General features: G+C 34.8%; 1 protein-coding gene across 13 annotated transcripts in view; it reads right to left on the bottom strand.

Annotated features, from left to right (window-relative positions):
- The window catches only part of PLEKHA5 (pleckstrin homology domain containing A5), a 240,820-nt gene that overhangs the window by 110,533 nt on the left and 108,590 nt on the right, over positions 1-21,697 (bottom strand). For all 13 annotated transcript variants that reach the window (XR_005200282.1, XR_005200281.1, XM_037738507.1 and 10 more), the window contains exons 4-6: positions 4,402-4,485; positions 3,261-3,381; positions 604-708 (exon numbers count right to left, since the gene is read on the bottom strand). Coding sequence is in view for 11 of the 13 variants with exons in the window: in XM_037738507.1 (XP_037594435.1) it covers positions 604-708; positions 3,261-3,381; positions 4,402-4,485 (310 nt within the window). In the remaining 2 variants the exon portion in view is untranslated. The remainder of the gene's footprint in view (positions 1-603; positions 709-3,260; positions 3,382-4,401; positions 4,486-21,697) is intronic.

Here is a 21,697-nt window from a genome sequence, read left to right as displayed (position 1 = left end):
ACAAAGATCAAATAAAAAAAAAAAAAAAAAAAAAAAAAAAAAAAAAAAAAAAAAAAAAAAAAAAAAAAAAAAAAAGAAAGAAAAACATAACCAAAAAACTTAAGAGGAAGAAAGACTAGTCTCATATTATAGAATCAAAAAACCCAGGAAAATCTGAAATTATCAAATTTCTATATAAAGGAGAAATATATAACTGTATATTTCTCTAATGATTTTTATAACAACAGAAAAATGAACAGTACCCTTGTATTAATATTTAGTTGTTTATTTCAATTTTGATATTTAAAAAATATTTCTACCTGGATACTTTTACCATGCTATTTCTAACATTTTCATATAGCATATATTTAATTTTAAATCTAGAAATACCCATAACAAACACACAAACAATCTCTGTTCTAAGTAATGTCCACCTGTTTTTCTGTCTTCACTGTTCCCTTGATATTTTTCAGGGGTAACAAGCAGTCAAAGAACCTGGGTGGCTTCTCCGTAGTTCCTTCTTAATTTTATGATTTTATCGAGTTGTCTTTGGTACATTCAGTTAAAAAGGTTCCTTCTAATTCTGTCTTTTGTTTCATATCAAATAGAAAAAAAAAAAAATACCTGTTTATAAAGCCAACCGCGTCTGACCACTGGTGCATTAGGATTCCTTTTAATTGAATTTGACCTCTTTCCAAAATTATGAACTTTTTTTGAAGCTCGTGAAGTCTAAATAGAAAAAGAGTATGACAAAAAATCTGGTATTAATGCCTAGATATTTGAGCTTATTTTCCTCTTCAAATTTAATCTCTTTTCAGATTTTCCCAAGACTTGCAGGACTTAAATCTTTTCAGATAAATTACTAAAATTTTACTTTTGCTGGGTTAGTTTTCGGAAATATAAGGATTCTGCATCAAAAATTTCCCCCCAGGATACCACAAGTTTTACAATCTTTCCTTTAAAATCTGGATAGGACATACAATTTTTAGAAAGACAGAGTATGTGGCAGTATTTTGTCCGACCTGCTATATAAAACGAATAGATATTGAGTAAAAACTGTTAACAAATCTTTAAGAATAAACCAAATGATATAACTTTCCCCTTTATATTTGCATTTAATAGTGCAGGTTCAATTAAAGTTAACAGCACTCAGTCTGAGGAGAAATATACAGATATTAAATATAAACAAATATATCACATCAAGTCAAAACAAGACTGGAAGGATCTGCTTAATGTGAAATAGCGATTTTTTTTTTTTTTTTAATGGACAACTCTGAACTTAAATGATACCAGACAAATGGAGTTTACTGGATTCTTCAAAGTACGCATAAGGATATATAATCTTTAAAAATATTGCTATGGTTATTACCATGAAGTTTTATTTTGGTAGGAATCGTAGTGGTGACCAACAAACATGAAAACAATGAAGCTATAAAGTAACATATAATTATCTCTTGCTTTCCTACTTGTAGAGAAATCTAGCATACGTCATTAGAATTTTGTTTTTTGTGAAGCTTTTATTAGTATATAAGAGAATTTTAAGGCCCAATATCAACAAAATTCTTCTTAAAGCATATTTTCTTGATAGATTTTAATTTACTTTCAAACAGATAATGCTTAAAAACATTATAAAACTCAAAGACACAAAAAGATACACAAGGATCAATGTACTTCTCACTCTTGGGCTCTCGCACCCAGCTAACTGCACTTGCAACTCTGTGGGGCAACCAATATCATTGTGTGTATGTGTGTGTTTATCTATCTAAAATAATTGTTCTCATGGTTTTGAATATTTTTCTGAAATGACAGCATATTTTAATATCCACTCTTTTGTTTCATTATTTCTTGGAGCTCACTATATAAACAGAATGCCTATTTACCCATACTCTTGTCAATATGTTGTGTTATGAAACGTTCTGACCTTTGGAAATCCGCAGGTGAAAATGGTATCTTTTTCTGGTTTTAAATAATATTTTTCATATTATGGATGACGCTGAGCATCTTTTTTCATCTATTTAACAGTAAATTCCATTTTCTTTACTGAGAACTGATTTTATATAATTTGTCCATTTCCAAACTGGCTCATAAACTCTTTTCTTATTGATTCAAAGCACTTCTTTAATTATAAGGAAATTATTCTTTAATTGCTATATGAATTGCAGATACTCTGCATGGATAATAATCACATGTGGCTGAATTTCTCATTATTGGGTTTTATGTCGTATTTAGAAAGCCCATCTGCATTCTGAGCTCTTTTTTTTTTCTTAAATCTTCCATTTTTTTTCCCCTAGTGCTTTTACAGTTTTGCTTTTAACATTTCAACAACTGATCCATGTAGAGAATTTTTGGTGTAAAGTATGAGGAATGGATTCAACTTTCTTTTTTTTTTTTTTTTCTTTTTGAGGCGGAGTTTCACTCATGTTACCCAGGCTGGAGTGCAATGGCGCGATCTCGGCTCACCGCAACCTCCGTCTCCTGGGTTCAGGCAATTCTCCTGCCTCAGCCTCCTGAGTAGCTGGGATTACAGGCACGCGCCACCATGCCCAGCTCATTTTTTGTAGTTTTAGTAGAGACGGGGTTTCACCGTGTTGACCAGGATGGTCTCGATCTCTTGACCTCGTGATCCACCCACCTCAGCCTCCCAAAGTGCTGGGATTACAGGCTTGAGCCACCGCGCCCGGCCGGATTCAACTTTCTTTCAAGACAATGACCTAGTGGCCCTCAATCCATTCATCAATTTCTCCAGATTTTAATTAAAATATGCTCATAAAGCATTATGCTCAGCCTGTTGGATTTATGTTATTAATAATCAAAAATTATTTATATTATTTGAAAATTTATATTCATTTATAATCTCCTAACAAAATTTTATTTCAAAAACCTTAACAGGCATTTAAAATGCTATTATTATAATTATCTATTTCCTTATAATAAACATAATCTACTATTACAATGGTTTTGCTGAAAAATGTTTTCTCAATCTAGGTATTCTTATAGTCAGAAAATTTGATTTCTAGGCCACTACATTACTTTTCACCTTTAAAACTTAAGTGTGTCCACTTTCTCTCAAAAATATCATTGTATTTCTAACATTATTCTAAATTTAAAAATGTAAGTAATTGAATTACAATCTTATTACTTTATATTCCAGCCTATTGCTACTTATATCTCATGTAATAATAAAAATGTATGATTATTCTATAATTCTAAGTCCATTATGAGTAATGGTATAGATACTGTTTACTCCTTATCAATAATTAATAGAAAGTAAAATAACTTACTCTGCCTACAGGGCTCATTGGATGCACTGCATAATCTGAAGTCACATTATAGTTAGAAGCTTCATTTATCATACTTATAGGTCGTTCCTTCTTTTCTTCAGATGTCATGGTTGCAACAGTCCTGAAAATACATGTCAAAATGCTAGAACTTGCTGGGTATGTAACCTGCTTTATAATAACACTTTCCTAGAGTTAACAATGCGAGTGTCCTACTTTTTCAAAGTAGTTCGATCCTAGTTACTCTAGAGTCAGGCCTTAATACTTACAACAACTTTAAATACAGCTAACACTTTTCCTAAGCCAAAAATATTTATTATTACCATGTTTATTTACTTTTATTTTTAAAGACAAGAGTCTCATTCTGTTACTCAGGCTGGAGTGCAGTGGTGTGATTTTGGCTCACTGCAGAATCTGCCTTGCAGGTTCAACTGATTCTCCTGCCACAGACTCCTCAGTAGCTGGGACTACAGGCACATGCCATCACACCCGGCTAATATTTGTATTTTTTAAGTACAGCCAGGGTTTCACCATCTTGGCTAGGCTGGTCTCCAATGCCTGACCTCAAGTGATTTGCTCACCTAGGCCTCCCAAAGTGCTGGGATTACAGGCATAAGCCACCACCCCCGGCCTATCATGTTTATTTTTAATAGGCATTACTGCAGATATTCTACTTCATCATCCAACTAAAAATTAAAAATGAATTATAAGATTATTCTGATATTACAAACAATAACAATTTCAGTAACTTATTCTGTGAAGTTTTATCGTATGATATATTTGTACACATATTTCATTTGATGCTTATAAAACTCTTGTAAAATAGAAATTACCACTATCTGATTTAAGGATGAGAAAACTGGGCTCAAATTAGTTTAATAATCTAACCAAGTTTACATAGTTTCTATATGCTTGCATCCTGAGCTCTAGAGCTTACTGAGCTTGAAGTACTATCAAAACAGCTTCTGAAATTACATTCCTCATGAAAAAATATTTAAGTCAGATTTCTGGATGACACATTATGTTATATTTGACTACAAATGTCCAGATAAGAAAGCTGTTAAATTGTACTGACTGAAATATAAATAACAGCAATTTCAATGCTAACCCTATTTTAAATACATTCCATGAACTCTTTACTTACTGTTCATTCACTACAAAAATACAGTTGTCCTGTGATGGTTGTCCCGTGACTGGATGTTTGCAGGTCACTTTCCTTTCATTATGGCTGAAACAAAAAAAAAAAAAAAAAAAAAAAAGAACATGTAGGTATTTAAATGACCATTTTGTTATTGTAACATTAAAGTTGGTCTACAAAAGAAATGAAATTCAACTCCCAGCCCCCACTCCTTTTTTTTTTTTTGAGATGAAACTTTGTTCTTGTCTCCCAGGCTGGAGTGCAATGGTATGATCTCACTGTAACCTCCATCTCCTGGGTTCAAGCAATTCTCCTGCCTCAGCCTCCTGAGTAGTTGGGATTATCGGTACCTACCACCATACCCAGATAATTTCCTATATTGACAGGGTTTTACCATGTTGGTCAGTTGGTCTTGAACTCCTGACCTCAGGTGATCCACCCACCTCAGCCTCCCAAAGTGCTAGGATTATAGGCGTGAGCCACTGTGACAGCTGCCAGCCCTTTGAGATTCCTAAATATATCTTTCCTACTACTATCTATTGGGAGTGTATATTTGTGTAAATGTTACCTCCATTTTTACAAAAAAAGTTAAATGCATTCCTTCTCAGTTTGCCTCAGCCTCGCAGGTAGCTGGGATTACAGGCATGCACTACCACACCTCACTAATTTTGTAGTTTTAGTAGAGATAGGGTTTCACTATGTTGGTCAGGCTGGTCTTGAACTCCTGACCTCAGGTGATCCACCCACCTTGGCCTCCCAAAGTGTTGAGATTACAGGTATGAGCCACTGCACCTGGCCAAATTCAGATCTTGATCTAAAGCATACCTATGGTCACAGAACAAACTAATACCCACCTTGTCTCTGTAGTCACTGTGGCCTAGTAGGAAGTCCAAACCTTTCTAAATACGATGCTAGTGTTTACCTACTCTTACTTCCAGACTTTCCTCAAGGATATTTTAATGAGTAGGTCTAGACAAGTGGTTCTCAATTGGGTGATTCTGCCTCCCAGGAGAACATTTGGCAATCCCTGGTAACATTTTGAATGTCACAACTGGGGAGATGTTACTGGTATCTAGTGGGTAGAGGCCAGGGTGCTGCTAATTTTACAATGCAGAGCAGAGCCCTCCACATAAAATAAACCTCCAGAAACGTCAACAGTACTGAGGGTGGGAAGCCCTGCACTAGGCTATGATAACCCTTAAAATAACTGAGTCTACTGAATAAGGAAAGCAATTATTTACTAACATTAATAATACATATTTCTGTATTTCTCTAAACACAACAGAGGTTGAAGAAAACAATGGCAGTTGAGAGCACAGGTTCTGAAATCAGACTACATAGGTTTGAATCCCAGCACCTCCACCTAACAGATAGGTGATCTTTGGCAACTTACTTTACCTCTCTGTGTCTCAACTGAATAAAGGCAGCTACGTCACAGGTTATTCCTTAATTTAACCAACATACATATGTACATACACACAAATATTTTTATAAATATAACATCTATATAGATATATATCTATATATAGTAGTCCTCCCTTATCTGTGGTTTCGCTTTCCATGGTTTCGGTTACCCTCAGTCAATTGCTGTCCAAAAATATATTAGAAAATCCCAGAAATAAACAATTCATAAGTTTTAAATTGTGAGCCATTCTGAGTAGCGTGATGAAATCTCTCTCCATCCAGTTCTGTCCCATCTATAATGTGAATCATCCCTTTGACCAGTGTCTCTAAACTGTCGATGCTATCTGCCCCGTTAGCTACTTAATAATTGGCTTGGTTCTCAGATTAACTGTTGAGGTATTGCAATTTTTGTGTTCAAACAACCCTTATTTTACTTAATAAACCCCCCGCCCAAAGTACAAGACCAGTGATACTTGCATGCTGTTACATTTTTATTAGTTAAGGCAGTTAATCTTTTACTGTGCCTAATTTTTTCAAAAACAGAGTAAGGACGTCTTGCTAGGTTGCCCAGTCTGGCCTCAAACTCTTGGGCTCACGTGATCTTCCTACTTTGGTTTCCCAAAGTGCTGGGATTACAGGCATGAGTCAGCATATCTGGCCCAGTGTGCCTAATTGATAAATTAAAATGTATCATAAAGCAGTGAAAAAAACATAACATAAAAATCCTTGCCCTCATGGAAATTACTTTATAATGGAGATGTGGAAAATAATAAGCACTTGATAAAGGTTATTTACAACTATTACGAACTGCAGGATACTGAGTATATGTCATTATTACATTAGTATTTGGCCAACTATTTAAATTAAAAGTTTAACTTTGTGCCTACCCAAATACAGTCACGTGTCACTTAACTACGGTGAAACATTTTTGTTTGTTTCATCATGCTCAACCCCAAACATGGTGATACATTTTAAAATACATTAGGTGATTTCACAGTTGTGTGAACATCAGAGAGCATATGTACGCAAACCTGGTTGGTACCGCCTACTATAAACCTAGGCTAAATAGTGGAGCTTATTGCTTCTAGGCTAAAAATGGTATGGCATGTTACTGTATTGAATACTACAGGCCACTGCAATATAAAGTATTTGTGTATCTAAATATATCTAAACATAGAAAAGGAAGATTAAAAATATGGTCTTATGCCTACAATCCCAGCACCTTAAGGGGCCAAGGCCGGTGGATCACTTGAGGCCAGGAGTTTGAGATCAGCCTGGACAACATGATGAAACTCTATCTCTACTAAAAATACAGACATTAGCTGGCCATAGTGGTGCATGCCTGTAATCCCAGCTACTCTGGTGGCTGCGGCACCCCACTGGACTCCAGTCAGGGCAACAGAGTAAGACTCTGTCTCAAAAAAAAAAAATGTATGGTATTAAAGATTAGAAATGGGACATGTTTACAGGGCACTTATCATAAATGAAGCTTACAGGTCTGAAAGTTGCTCTAGGTGAGTCAGTGAGTATGCAGAGACTGAATGTGAAAGCCTAAGGCATTACTGTACACTACTGTAGACTTTATAAGCACTGTACACTTAGGCTACATCAAATTTATTAAAAATATTTTTAAAAACTTTAAATTTATAAAAATATTTTTCTTTCAATTAATTAAGCTTAGCTTATTGTAACTTTATAAAATTTTAATTTTTAAAATTTCTTTATTCTTTTTTTTTTTTTTTCAGAGACAGAATGTCACTCTATCACCCAGGCCATAGTGCAGTGGTGTGAACACAGCTCTCTGCAGCCTCGACCTCCCAAGTTCATGCAGTCCTCAGTCTCTCAAAGAGCTGAACTACAGGTGCATGTGACCACACCCACCTAATTTTTAAAATAGCTACTTGGGAGGCTGAAGGAGGAGGATTGTTTGATTCCAGGAGTTTGAGGCTGCAGTGGGCTATGATTACCACCCCACTCCAGCCTGGGCAACAGAGCGAGACCTTGCCTTTCTTTAAAAAAAAAAAAAAAAAGGACTCCGTTTTTCTAGTGAGTTCAAGGCTAAAGAAAACAAGCTCAATTTACTGTTCATGCTCTTCTAAAGGTCAGAATAAAACGAATGAATGCCCCACTCTCGCCTTTTCTTTCTTTTTTTAAAAAAGAAAAGAAACCAAGAAATTGATAAATAGCAAGACAGATTGCTTGTGCTTTGGCATTATGTCTTTTTCCTATTTGTTACCAGAGTTTTAATCTTTTGATTAATCAGAAGACTGAATGAAAGGCCTGATACTTTAAAGCTTCTATGAAACCATTATTTCATTTAATAATAATTTGGTTGTGAAGGATTTTAAGATAACTAAATCAATTATTAATAATAATTTGGTTGTGGAGGATTTTAAGATGACTAATAAAATGGTATATATATTTCCATCAAATCATATAACATTAAAATGACATGCCTGCTGGAGATAAAATATAAATTCATTAGTCAACCTAATTCTTTTCCAATCATATGTATTTTATAAACCAAATAATGAATTATGTGGGAAACTACTGGTACACCTGGGCTGCAATGAACTTTTAAGCAGACATCTTAGTTCTGAGCTTTCTGGAAGTTTAGATAAAAAAAGAAAGCTAAAGCACACAGCTCCTATAAACTATTTATGGAAGGAAGAACAATTTACCAGGTTTGAATCAACTTTAAGTAAAAGGTTTCTTCTATATAAATAACTAACTGTATGACGGCACTCTGAAAATAGGGGAAGCTGATGTTTGTCTCCCTTTCCAGGGTAATGGAAGATATTTTTCGTAGCGTCTACATTGCTTTGCTTTTCCGTCATCAGGAGACATATAAAGGAGGATGCCAATGGCATTCCTTAAAAAACATAACCATGCATGCACTCTTTCTCATCAAAATAAATGTATAAAGTGCACATTTCAATATAAAACCCAATAAAAATATGCAATTAGAAAAAAAAGACTTGTTTGTTAATATGGTGTTTCGAATTTCTAGTTAAAATAATAAAAGCCCATTAAAGTGAGGGGAATATTTCATTCTTTTTTGTTTGTTTTTTGTCTTTTATTAAGGACTATTTCATTCTTAATGGAGAGTTACTTCAAATTATAAACTAAAGTATTCAATGCAATTAAGTACCTACAGAAAAAAGAAATTTGGTATTAAAATCCCTGTTATCCAATAATAAGACCAAAACCACACAGAACTTCATTGAAGGCAAAAATCTTTAATCTGATATCTATAGGTAAGGTACCCCGATTAGAAGTTCCTTAAAATATCAGAATTTGATTTTTTACAGAAATGAATCCAGTACTAAATGTACTAGATTTAAAAATTTAAAAATTCAAGCAATGTTACATATAACAAGTATTATTTTAAAATCAGGAATCGTTCCTTTCCATACTTGGTTTAAAGAATATATCTCGTTTATACACAGTAAATCATAACCATGCATATAGTAAATGAGATATATTCTTTAAACCAAGTATGAAAAGAAACTATTCCTGATTTTTAAATAATACTTAGGATTTCAGAGAGATGATGACTCAGGATTGCTTAATACAGCCGCACTGCCATTTATTGGGTTGCTCTATGCTTTTTAGTTAGGCATCCTCACAAGCCCAAGCTGGCTGCTGTATCACAAAGTAATACTCTGAACCACAAAGTCCAGAGTTAAAAAGAAAGTTTTGCTTTGCATATTCCTTTGCAGTTAGTTTCCCAAAAGCTCCCTGGCTATATTTCTCAAGAATCTCATTAGTCAGAAATATGAGATTCCATGTCCAATTCAATCAATGGCAAAATAAATGGGACTATTATGGTAAGCTTACTCCAGTCAAGATTCACAACTTTGTCTGTGGTCCACCTAGAGGAAAGTGAATAAAATGAGGTTATAAAAAAAAAAAAAAAAGAAAAGAAAAGGGGTGGGTGGGGGGAAGAAGAGGCTATTAGCTAAGAAATATCCTATTTTCTTAGACAAAGCAACTTACACATGGCCCAAAGAAAATATCTGTGCCAGGATATTCAAAAGTAGATTTGTTTTATGTGGTCAAGACGAAAATGGTTTTACTAATTTCTTGCTTTGAGAAGGTAAAAGGGTGATTTAACCTGAACTTCAGACCTTTAGATATTTTGTTTCTACCTTCAGAAAAATGTTTTAAATGTTTTGGGTACATACTGACTACCTTTTATAATGCAATCCTTGTGAGGGCATGTGTTTTTAGTGGGTTTTTTCCCTTAATTTCTATTTCAGTAACTTCAGTGACTGCTTTAATCCAAAATCCACTCTGCTTTTTAAAAATGAATATTGAAATTGCTATTAACATATTGCCAGTAACAGCCAATACTATTCTTCTGAGTGATACATTACAGCCAGGCAAAACAAGTTTTATTATGTAGTGTTTCATATGTGTAACCATGGTAATACTGTTGAAAATGTATCTACTATGTAAAACGAGTAATATGTATTTTAGAATCCCACAGAAGAGATTTCAGTTGTTTCTTACTAAACTCAGATGTGAACCCATTTATATGATTTGCTCTGAATCATGTATTTCCCTTAAGGGAAAGAGGGAAGGATTTAATTTGGTTTAAGAAAAATAGCACAGTGGTTTGGCAGCTGCCATTTGGGAATTCTTCTGCCAATCCTGGCAACAAAGCCAGTATCATGATTTGGACTTTACAAAGGCCCAACCCACAAAAGTTGCCACATATCCACAACAATGTTAGACTGGAGTGGGGCAGAAGAGGTGTGGAAACTATGGAAGCTATTGTATTTGTCTATGAAGAAAACTATGTAGCAAAAAGCTCAGATGTGTGCTTTTAACTTGTGTTTTCAGTATCCTTCTAGTGAAACCAAAAAGAGTACTATAATTTTGTATGTTATCAAGTTGGCCTTAGTTTCATTACTCTATAAAACAATTATACTCTCCAGCTTGTCTTAAAATTGAAGAGCTTCCATCAATAAAAATCACACAGTGTCTTGTAATTTTACAACTCAAACAGTCAAATCTTAATCAGGTTTAAAAAACATGTTTGTAGCAGCCATTTAGTTATGAAATCAACTCGATATACGCTAGTCAAGTAATTTTAAAATTATTATTAACTATAAAATTTCTTAATGTTTTAGATAACTGTTTTAATTTATTTTCATTGTAATAAAAAGAAGAAAAATGTTCTGTTGAAATCTGGCTGCCACAAGGACTATTTCTGTAATTTATTTCTAAACTGAAAATATGCTGGCATAGAAAATTGCACCTACAATTAAAGGCAATGTTTTAAGAACAAAAGAAAAACATTAAAAGTGCTCTGCCTTTCTTGGAACTGAATTCTTGAGTCTTGGTTACGTGAAGAAATAACCACTGAGTTAGCAATCTCAAAGACTGTAATTTTTTTGAGGATAAAACATGAAAAGTATCTATTTCCTTAACCCACATTTAGTTCTAAATGCCATTTGCCTTTAACTTAGAACTAACTGCTTCCAGACATCCTGCTCAAACCTCAGTGTTTCATTTACCCATCATCTACAAATTCTCCTTAAGGTCTTAACCTTTTATTTTCTATTCTTTCTCCTTTTATCATTTAGAAAATGGATGATCTCCAATTTCTTGGGGGAAAAGAATGGATTAATCAGGTGTGAAAATTTCACTCATCCTCATCCCCAGCAATAAACATTACGATGACCACCGTAAACAGCTACCACTTGAGCATCTCAGCCAGTGCTACTCACATACTCAGCTGTCACATTACGGCCTTGACAATCAATCCTCACAGAGCCCCTCTGAGGTAGGTGTTATTATTTGCACTTTATGAACACACTAACTGAGGCTCATGGCATTTAGAAAGCTGCCAGAAGTCATACTGCAAGTAGTAGTGCCTCCAAGGCTTGAGCTGCTCTCCTTTTCAGGTCCCAACCCTTCAACAGCTGCCCCTTTCTCCAACTCTTCCCACAGCCAATGAGATTTCTCAGTTCTGCCTTTCATCTTCTGTTCAATGACACTAGAACAGAATAAAGCCATACTTTCCTTAGAGGCCCTTTCCTTCTTCCACTGACAGCAGATGTGCCATGCACATGCTGCGGACTCCCTCACTGCTCCTCTTCCTTCCTCCTCTCATCTCACTGCCTACCATCACCCCAGGATCATTTCTATCTGAAGCACAGTAATGAAACCTTTCCCAATTCCAGTTTAATTTTAAACCCAATGCCTCTCATCCTTGGAAGCTTCACAATCATTTTCTTCTCTTAGCTGTTCAGACAAAATTACCACCACAACAGATTTAGAAATGTTATGTCACATTTCTCCCATTACAGGTATCAAAGAATTTAAACAACTGAAAAGCATATGTTGCACCCAACAGAAACTGAAAGTCTTGCTTAACTCAAAGGAGATGACTTAAACCCCATAAGAAAATATGAGAATGATGTAATACTGTAAGTACAAAGCTGAAACCATTATAGACATTAAGAACATTAAGAGGAAAAAAATTAAATGTTCAAAACATAAAGGCTCATATACCAACTCACCTGTTTTAGGACTTGGTTTTTCACTGATAATTTCTAAGTTATCTTTTTAAAAAAGCTCTGCAGTAACACCAGCATACACATTAAGAATCTACAAAATGGGCTGCGTGCAGTGGCTCACACCTGTCATCTAGCACTTTGGAAGGCTGAGGCAGGCAGATCACCTGAGGTCAGGAGTTCGAGACCACCCTGGGCAAAATGGTGAAACCGTCTATACAAAAAATACAAAAATTAGCCAGGTGCGGTGGTACACACCTGTAGTCCCAGCTACCAGGGAGGTTGAAGCATGAGTATTGCTCGATCCTGGGAGGTGGAGGTTGTGGTGAGCTGAGATCGCACCACTACATTCCAGCATGGATGACAGAGTGAGACTCTGTCTCAAAAAAATAAAATTTACAAAATGAACACCTTTTAATGAATTTAAAACAATTTTGAAAGTAATATAAGAATGATTCAATTAACATCATGCCAGTTAAAAACAAAATGTACCTATTACATCCATCCCAAGTGTTATGGCACAGTTAGTTACATTTTAGATCACTTGATAAATTAAATGCAAAAGTGCTTAACATAATTTAGATAATTCTTTCACCTGTAAGTCATTTGAGTAAATCTGAACTTAAGCATTTAAGAAGATGGGAAGGTTAACTGGTACTATATGGTTAAAACAGAAATATGATTCTTAAAATGTACACACTAATTTGCCCAAATAATTTTCTGCCAAGTATTCAAGAATTAAGCGATATATCTGGTTGACACCAGAAATTACCTTATGAGACACCAGAAATTACCTAATGAGAGTAAACAGCTAATAATATCTCAGCCACTATGCAGGCGCATATGGTTCCAAGACTCTCTCTCAGACAGAGTCTCGCTTTGCTGCCCGGGCAGGCTGGTGTGCAGTGGTACAATTTCGGCTCACTGCCACCTCTATCTCCTGGGTTCAAGCAATTCTCCTGCCTCAACCTCCCAAGTATTTGGGATTACAGGCACCCACTATCATGCCCAGCTAATTTGTGTATTTTTAGTAGAGACAGTGTTTCACCATGTTGGCCAAGCTGGTCTTGAACTCCTAGTCTCAAGTGATCCACCTACCTCAGCTTCCAAAGTGCTGGGATTACAAGCATGAGCCATTGTATCCATTACAGGCTATTTTTACAATTCATTTTTCAACTGAAAAATTAAGACAGTATGTATTTATCATGTACAACATAAGACACTCTTAACAGCATCTGAATCTACCTCATTGTAACAAGACTCTTCCCTGTTGAGTCCAACCTCTAAGCTAAGTTTCAACTTCCTTCTGTAGAATAGGAACCAAAACCAAAAAACCAAACCAAACCAACCATACATAAGCAGCACAACAAAACCCCTACCTTTTTAAAAGGATAAAGTGTCTGGTTGCACACCAAGGCATATTAGCTGTATCTAATAGAGCCCTCACCAAACATTAGCTGAACTTGAATGTGTTAGTAGAATCAGATTTCTTGAAAACAAGTGTATTATGTCAATTCCTTGCTTTAAATAATTGTTGGCTCTCTGCATCATCTTTAATGTGAAGTATAATGGCTTACATACAACTACAATTTAATGAATGAGGAACACTGATAATGTGATCCCAGGTTAAAGTTTACTGTAGAATGATATATGAAAAAAGCACTTACATAGTTATGTAACAGAATAAAAATGCTCACAGGGTGTATTTTAGTGGGTTAAAAGAATACTTACTCAAAAAGTTGCAGTCACTTACATAAAAACATTGTGTGACAAAAGTCTGACTGACTTTTAAAATAAAACTGGACAGACCTCCAACTCAGAAACATTTCAATGATCAGAAATAATCTCGTCATTTAAAAGCAATAATGTGACATTCAAAAATATACATGGCCTGTAATACCAGCACTTTGGGAAGCAGAAGTGAGAGGACTACTTGAGGTCACAAGTTCAAGGCTATATTGGGCAATAACAAAAGGCCCTGTTTCTACCAAAAAAATTTAAAAATCACAATTAAAAAAATATTTAAAATTAGCCAGGTGAGGTACTGCATGCCTATAGTCCCAATTACTCAGGAAGCTGAGGTGGGAGGATCTCTTAAGCCTAGGAATTCAAGGCTGCAGTGGGCTATGATGGTGTTATTATGCTCCAGCCTGGGCAACACAGCAAGACTCTTGTCTTTAAAAAAAAATCTCCCCAATGAATGGTAATTGGTAATATTTTATTGTAGCATGCATTAAATAGAAATTTATTACACCCTTGGGAAGAAAGCAAACAGCAAATTAGAAGAAGTTTAAGCATCTACTCTTTTGCATGTGGTCACATCCACTTTAGAAAGTTAACCAAATTATATCCTATACATAAATTACCATACAATTTAAAAAGGTCCAATTATTTTACTGTAGATAAAACATACTTTTTTCAAATAGAGTCAAACTGACAGAGTAACAGTTCAATTTAAATAGGAAAAAACTTAATCACTTATTCTTCATCATGCAGTAGTTATTCATTTTCATATTGCTGCATGAACTTTATCTAAACAAATTCTTCAAGAATAAAAAAAGTAGCTGACTCATAAGTCAAATGATATCCCTATGAAACAAAAAGATTTTGTAAAAAACAGTTGGCTTTCTTTCAGAATAGCTATCTCGTAGCATAACAAATTTTATTCTTTTATTCATTCTGTATGAGCTAGGGACTGGTGACACAGCCTTAATAACATTATAAATATAAATAAACAAACATGAAGAGTCACATAACCATAAACAAAATACCAATGAGGTACTGATCTTGCTTAGAAAGGAAAAGAGCAGAGAAGGCATCATGAAAGTGGCTACCATTTGAACTGAGCCTGGTGGAATCAGTGGGATTAGTCAGATTTGAAGTGGGCGAGGGCACACAGAAATGTGGTTGAAAATTTAGGCTTTGAAAAATAATATATTTATGTATATAAAATGTGTTATAAAAATTTTGAAACAATGTATTTGCTCTACTCCTAGGTTTCCTTTTACTTCAATTCCAAAATAATGTATTTTTTAAAACTCTGAAAAGGCCCAAATAGTAATGCACTTATGTGATGCACACAGTACTTAAGGTTCAGTTTAGTCAACAAATCATTATCCTCAAGCACTGAGAAATTTCTCACTTACAGACAAGGCACGAGTGGGACAGAAATGAAACCCAGAATAGCAGGGTAAGTAACCCAATTCCTACAGCAGTGACATTGTGAGCAGAGTGGGAAATAACTGGAGACATGAGGCGGGGGGAAAATCCAATGGCCACTGCAGGATGCTGTGACGGCAATATTCCACTCTGGAGATACATTTCCTTCAGCAGAGTACAACACATGGCATGCTAGCAATAGGCTAGTTAACTGGCAGGTTTTGATCATCAAATTGAAGATGGAATCTCTACAATGCAAACATCAAGGTATCCTCCTCACGTATTTAACTTGCTTTGCCAATTCATTCATTCATGCTGAAATATTAAACATCCTATATATACAAGGTTTTGTGCTGTCTACCACGAGGAAACAAAAATGTAGTTTAACACTATAAGGGCCTTAAAACATACTATTCCATCGGAGTTTACTAGGCTAAATTTCAAACAAAGAAGAGTAGCACAATTATACTTTTGCAAGCAGGCTATATAGTCTTGGTGGAAAGCATTCCTCAATGCATACCTTATTCATTGGAAAACAGACAAGCGCTCTGTTCTACTGCTTTATTCTTGAGTAAAACTTTTTATGTTAATTTCAAGTTATTCCCACAGCTCTGTTCATTGCCCTCTTGTTTTACTGTTTTTTTTTTCCCCCCGCATTGAATTTCCTGTTCATACAAAAGAAGTTGAAATAGTTTCTCCTCACTTGAACTTTAGTAGCAACCCATGGCCTATGATGTCATAATGCTCAAAAACATCTTTGTTTAAAATGTATACTGAATATTCCAATTCATCATCACCACAGTAACTTACTGATTAAGTTTAAAATTTATTTAAAATCTGTATTTAAACTTAAATCTTTCAGTGGATTCAAGATAAATTTTAAAAGGGAAATAGAAATATTCCTCTGTATACTTAAATTGGGTAGAATCTTAGTTGGAATCTCAAAAGTCTCCAACTTAAGGAAAAAAATTGTGGATCTTGAATTAAGATTGTCAAAGAAAACAGAGTAAACTTGAAACCCTACTTCTATATTTCTAAGCTTCTAAGTATACATATATAATATACTGGAAGTCATAATATGAAGTAGTTATTGTTAATTCCTAAAACTTGTTATTCTTTTCACATTCACATATAAATAGCTGATTTAGATGAGCTAACTGTATTATTTGCCAAAAATATGTATAGCAAGTCATTCTTCAACTGCTTTAGAAAACTGAAGTGAAAATATTTAACATATTTTGTAAGAATTTCCATATCATCTTTTCCTCAACTAGACTTGAAAACCAGAGTAGCAAACAAACAAAAAACTACAGTAGGACAATTATAAAAAGAAACTGTTCTTTTTTTATTCTTTAAGAAAAAACTTTCTTTGAAAATTCTTCTAAAAGACCTTGAAATCACAAGGTTGCTGCTGAACATGCTAGAAAACAATTATACCCGAAATTGCAAAATGTAAGACTTTATAGGCTTTAGTTTGTACAATATGAATAGAATGAAATTACAATATCATTCATCCATATGAAACGAGAAAAAGAATTTATAAGCAAAATAGCTATGTCTAAAAACAAAAGAAACAACTTACCCAACATAACCTACTTCTTAAACTAATGCTTTTAAAATAACAAAATCAATTTACATAGTACAATTCAAAGAAATATGAATTGATATTAATAATAAATCTTTTTAATATATAATCTCCTACCATTATATTGCTCTTAAATTTTAGGTCAATAAAGATTCCTACTTTGAATCGTATCACTGAAATGGCCCAAATAATTAAAAAATTAAAGAAATGGCAGGTTCAATCAGTAAGTTTAGACTAATATTAATACATCTTTAAAAAAATTATATAATATATAATGTTAGTATCTCCACAGGAACATCTGAAGAATTATTCATTTAATTCTCTTTGGAGGTCTGGGGGCAAACCAAGCATCTTCTCTGAGTAAGTTAAAAATAAACAAGGAATAATAAGATTTTAAATAAAAATCTTTATATTTCAAAGCAATCTGTGACTACTAAGTATTCATGTAGCCTAAAATTAAGGAGAGACTAAGAGGAAGACATTTCCAATGCCAAATCTTAAAATGCTCAAGCATTTGAAAACCTAATGAATATATTTACATTTCTACAACAATACAATACTTCGTTTATAAAAATATTTACAGTATGTAAATCCTTTGCACTAAGCATTGTGCCTGGCACTAGGGCTACAAAGATTATTTGCTACAGGATCATTAACTGAGGAAAAGGACTACTGTTCACTTAGCCATTAGCTATTTATTAATACATAGAAGTAACAAGAATTACTCACCAGCCTTCATCAAAATCAATCCTGAAAAGGACATTCAACTACAGGCAAAAAGGACACTGGAGTAAAAATAAGATTCAACTTCTTTGTCTTTGAGCTGTTCTCAATGAGCACTGTGGGGATGAAGCACTGAGGAAATACACTGTGGTTGTGAGGCTGGCCTGCCACTCTGGAAGTCTGACACCAGACTGACGTCACACTCAAACATGTCATTGCAGCCGCAAATTAAGGCAGCTCCTCCAGAATCTGTTGTGATTATGCATGCCTTCCAGCCATAAGAGTAAAATATGATTTCAATTCCCTTAAAATTGGCATATAGCATAGGATAAAATACCACAGTATACGGCTGCAAATAGTTTTAGAAGAAAACGTTTAATGAGTATTAAAAATAATCTTATCTCTAAATAAATGGATATTTCTTGTTTAAATTGTAAGCACACCAACTAAAATGACTCTAAAAACAGTTTTTCTTGTTCTTTCCAAGATCATACATATTTGTTTCAAAAAATTCAACCAATAAAATGTATATAAAAGGCTAAAACTGCCTGGACTTTCACCACCAATGATGATGATGGTTGCTCAGTTTTACTGATCACTTACTATGTTAAGCATTTTACAAACTCATGTGAGCCTCACAACCCAACAAGATAGATTCTACAGCAGTGATCTCCATTTTACTGAAGTAACTAAGGCACAAAGCAGTTAAGTAATTTGCCCACCCATAATAATTAGCATTATTATGGCTAATAATGCTAAGTGATCAAACAGGATGCAAACCCAGGTAGAGTGCCTGTGCTGTCCAGACATTTGATTACTAAGGTATACTAACTAGCAGAAAAGATGAGTGGTTAACATTTTGGTGAACATTATTTCAAGCCAGAGTTTGTAACATAAACATATATTTATTCAACAGAAGGAAATAAAACATGTTGTTTTGCAACACGCTTGCTTTCACTCAATAATATGCTCTGGACAGGTTTCCATGTCAGCAATTACATTCCTAACTTTCCTTTTGTGATGACTGCTCAGACATCTTTGTGCTTTTCTGTGTTTAGCTACGTAGGATAATTCTCAGAAGTGAAATGGATAGGTCAAAGCATGTGCATGTTTTCAACATTTACACACACTATCCTCCAAAAAGAAGTAACAACACATATTTGTACCTCAGCGCATTAAATTTCTCCTTTCCTCACATCTCACCTCATATTGAATACAGACAATTATTTTTCTTATTTGCAATAAAGCCACCACACTGTGCATATGTGTATGTTTCAACTTAAAGTAAGGTTTAACTTTTCTTCATATGCCTATTCACATAGAAGGCAGACCAGCTTAATGATCAAAAGCACATTAGCTATGAAGTCAGATGACACCAGTTCAAGCCCAGCTCCTTTTCTCAATAGTTTTCTGACCACAGGCAGGTTACTGAGCCTCCCGTGACTCCATTTCCTTACTCAGAAAATAAACATAATAATGTAATCCTCCAGAAATTTTTCTGATAATTGTATGAGAAAAACCATGTCAAGCAATTAGAACAGTGCTTACTACATAATAAGTGTTTGTTTAAATGCTGACTGACATTTAATGGCCGACTGTATTTCTTCTACAGTTCATGCCCTTTACCCAAAATTGTGATTTTTTTAACAGTGTATGGGCAAACCATTCTACAAAACATATTGTACATACCTTGTTAGAATGCTAATGATATAAAATTTTTAGATACCTCAAACTGAGTTGTCTAAATCTAGCACGTAACATAACTGGTGCTAAAACAAATTCCTTTCCTATGAAACTGCTGTAACAAAAATTAAAAATAGCACCTCAAGTTGAGAAAACAAAATTGTTTCATCATGTAATTGGAAATATAGATAAGCAAGCCAACACAGTTTGCTGTAACCAGAAGGGTTTGCATATGTTTTAGAGTAGTGATTCATGATCTTTCTCATTTTTTTCAGCGAAGGTTTTGCTAGTTTCAAATATGTTCACGTTTAAACTCCTCATACAATAAAAGAAAACAAATCCATTCTCAGGAACATAAAGAAGTCAATGAAATAAATTTTCCACAGTTTTAAAAGTGAAGGACAGTCCCATTTATGTTATATTTTAACATAAATCAGAGAAACGAAAAGATAATAAAAAACAGAAGCCATAACCTATAAACACTGTATGAAGATTAAAATATAATAAGCTCACTATCCTTACCCCCAAACCAATTTGATCTTCTATTTATTATATAATAAAGCCTTCACTGTTTTCTCTGAGACAGCTGTAACAAAACACTTCTAAAAACTTACTAAGAAGGAATTTTGTATTATTCTAGCAGAGCTGGTTTAGGCTTACTCACTGTTGTATATGCTATAAAATCACCCCATTTGAAGGCAGACATTTTTGTAATAAAATTGCAGTACAATGTTTGCATAATCACACAGTGGCATGGTAGTTCTGCATATGGCTGCCAGGAGAAAAACAATAAATCGAATCAGCAGGGATGTGTCAAGAGACTATGGAAGCTTATGAGGGATACTAAGAAGCATCAAGTCAACCAAGTGTTTGGTTTATAAAGTTACCAGCACCCTGCACACTTTCTGAAGAACCTGTGAGGGTCAAGCCCCTTTCACACAGCCACTGTGTACAGAAGGGCTGCCACAGGGAAAACACAGTTGTGAAAGGGGGAATAAGATGAGGTCCCTGCTCTCAAGGCCCTAACAGCCTGAAGTGACAGTTTAATAAGAGGGAAACAGAGCTGTAAACAGATCATTATAATACAACTGCATTTGTAGAGCACAGAAGAGGAAATAGCTAAATGCCTGGGGGAATCTGGAAAAGGCTTAAACTGACAGCTGACCTGACTATTTCAAGAGGAGATTTCAGTTAGACGTAGCAATAGTTATAAAAGCACAAATCTGAGATGTAATGTCAATGTTATATTTAAAAAGGATGCCGTGTTAAAAGAGAAACTATTCATTTAAGAAAAAAATACATTACAAATAGGGCAATTCTCACAAGTTCCTTGTAAAATTCTGCCTAGCTTTCCCCCATGTCACGGATGGCAAGTTTAGCTTTCTCAATTCTGCCCAAACCACATTTTAGGAAAAAAAGCTGAGGCAGACTGTGGATCAATGCTCCACTACTTCATCAGAGCTAATAAAAGTCTTTAAATCAAGGAGAATCCTAAATCTCCATTAATCTTAATGCTTTTTTCACGTTATCTCTATACTACAGGTCAGGAACAATGCTTCATTAAAAAGCTACAGAAAAAATCCAGTGAGGGGCTCCAAAGTATTCTCCACCAAATAACATGTTTCAGCACATTCCTCAGCAACATTTGTGGTAATGACTAAAGATCTAACTGTGATATTTATAATTGCTCAGCCCTTATGTTACTTTACTTCTCAGTGCCATTTAAAACTTTAACCACTCTCTTCTTCAAAGTGCCCACCTTGACCTTGACTTACGTAACCCAGTTTCCCAGCATTCACTCTGGCAAACAGGCTTATGTTCAAACAATTCAATCCAGAATTGAGTTGTTTTAAATCCCATAAATTGGTACCAATTTACTTATCACGCATACTCAAAGTAGTTCTTTTAATGGGTAAGAAACAAATCTCTGGCTGGGCGCAGTAGCTCAGGCCTGTAATGCCAGCACTTTGGGAGGCTGAGGTGGGTGAATCACCTGAGGTTGGGAGTTTGAGGCCAGCCTGACCAACATGGAGAAACCCCATCTCTACTAAAAATACAAAATTGGCCAGGTGTGGTGGCACATGCCTATAATCCCAGCTACTCAGGAGATCGAGGCAGGAGAATTGCTTGAACCCAGAAGGAAGAGGTTGCAGTAAGCCAAAACTGCACCATTGCACTCCAGCCTGGGCAACAAGAACGAAACTCAGTCTCCAAAAAAAAA

Source organism: Cebus imitator, unplaced genomic scaffold (assembly GCF_001604975.1).
Source record: "Cebus imitator isolate Cc_AM_T3 unplaced genomic scaffold, Cebus_imitator-1.0 Scaffold2, whole genome shotgun sequence".
Classification (NCBI taxonomy): domain Eukaryota; kingdom Metazoa; phylum Chordata; class Mammalia; order Primates; family Cebidae; genus Cebus; species Cebus imitator.
This window is presented reverse-complemented; position numbering and strand designations above follow the sequence as displayed.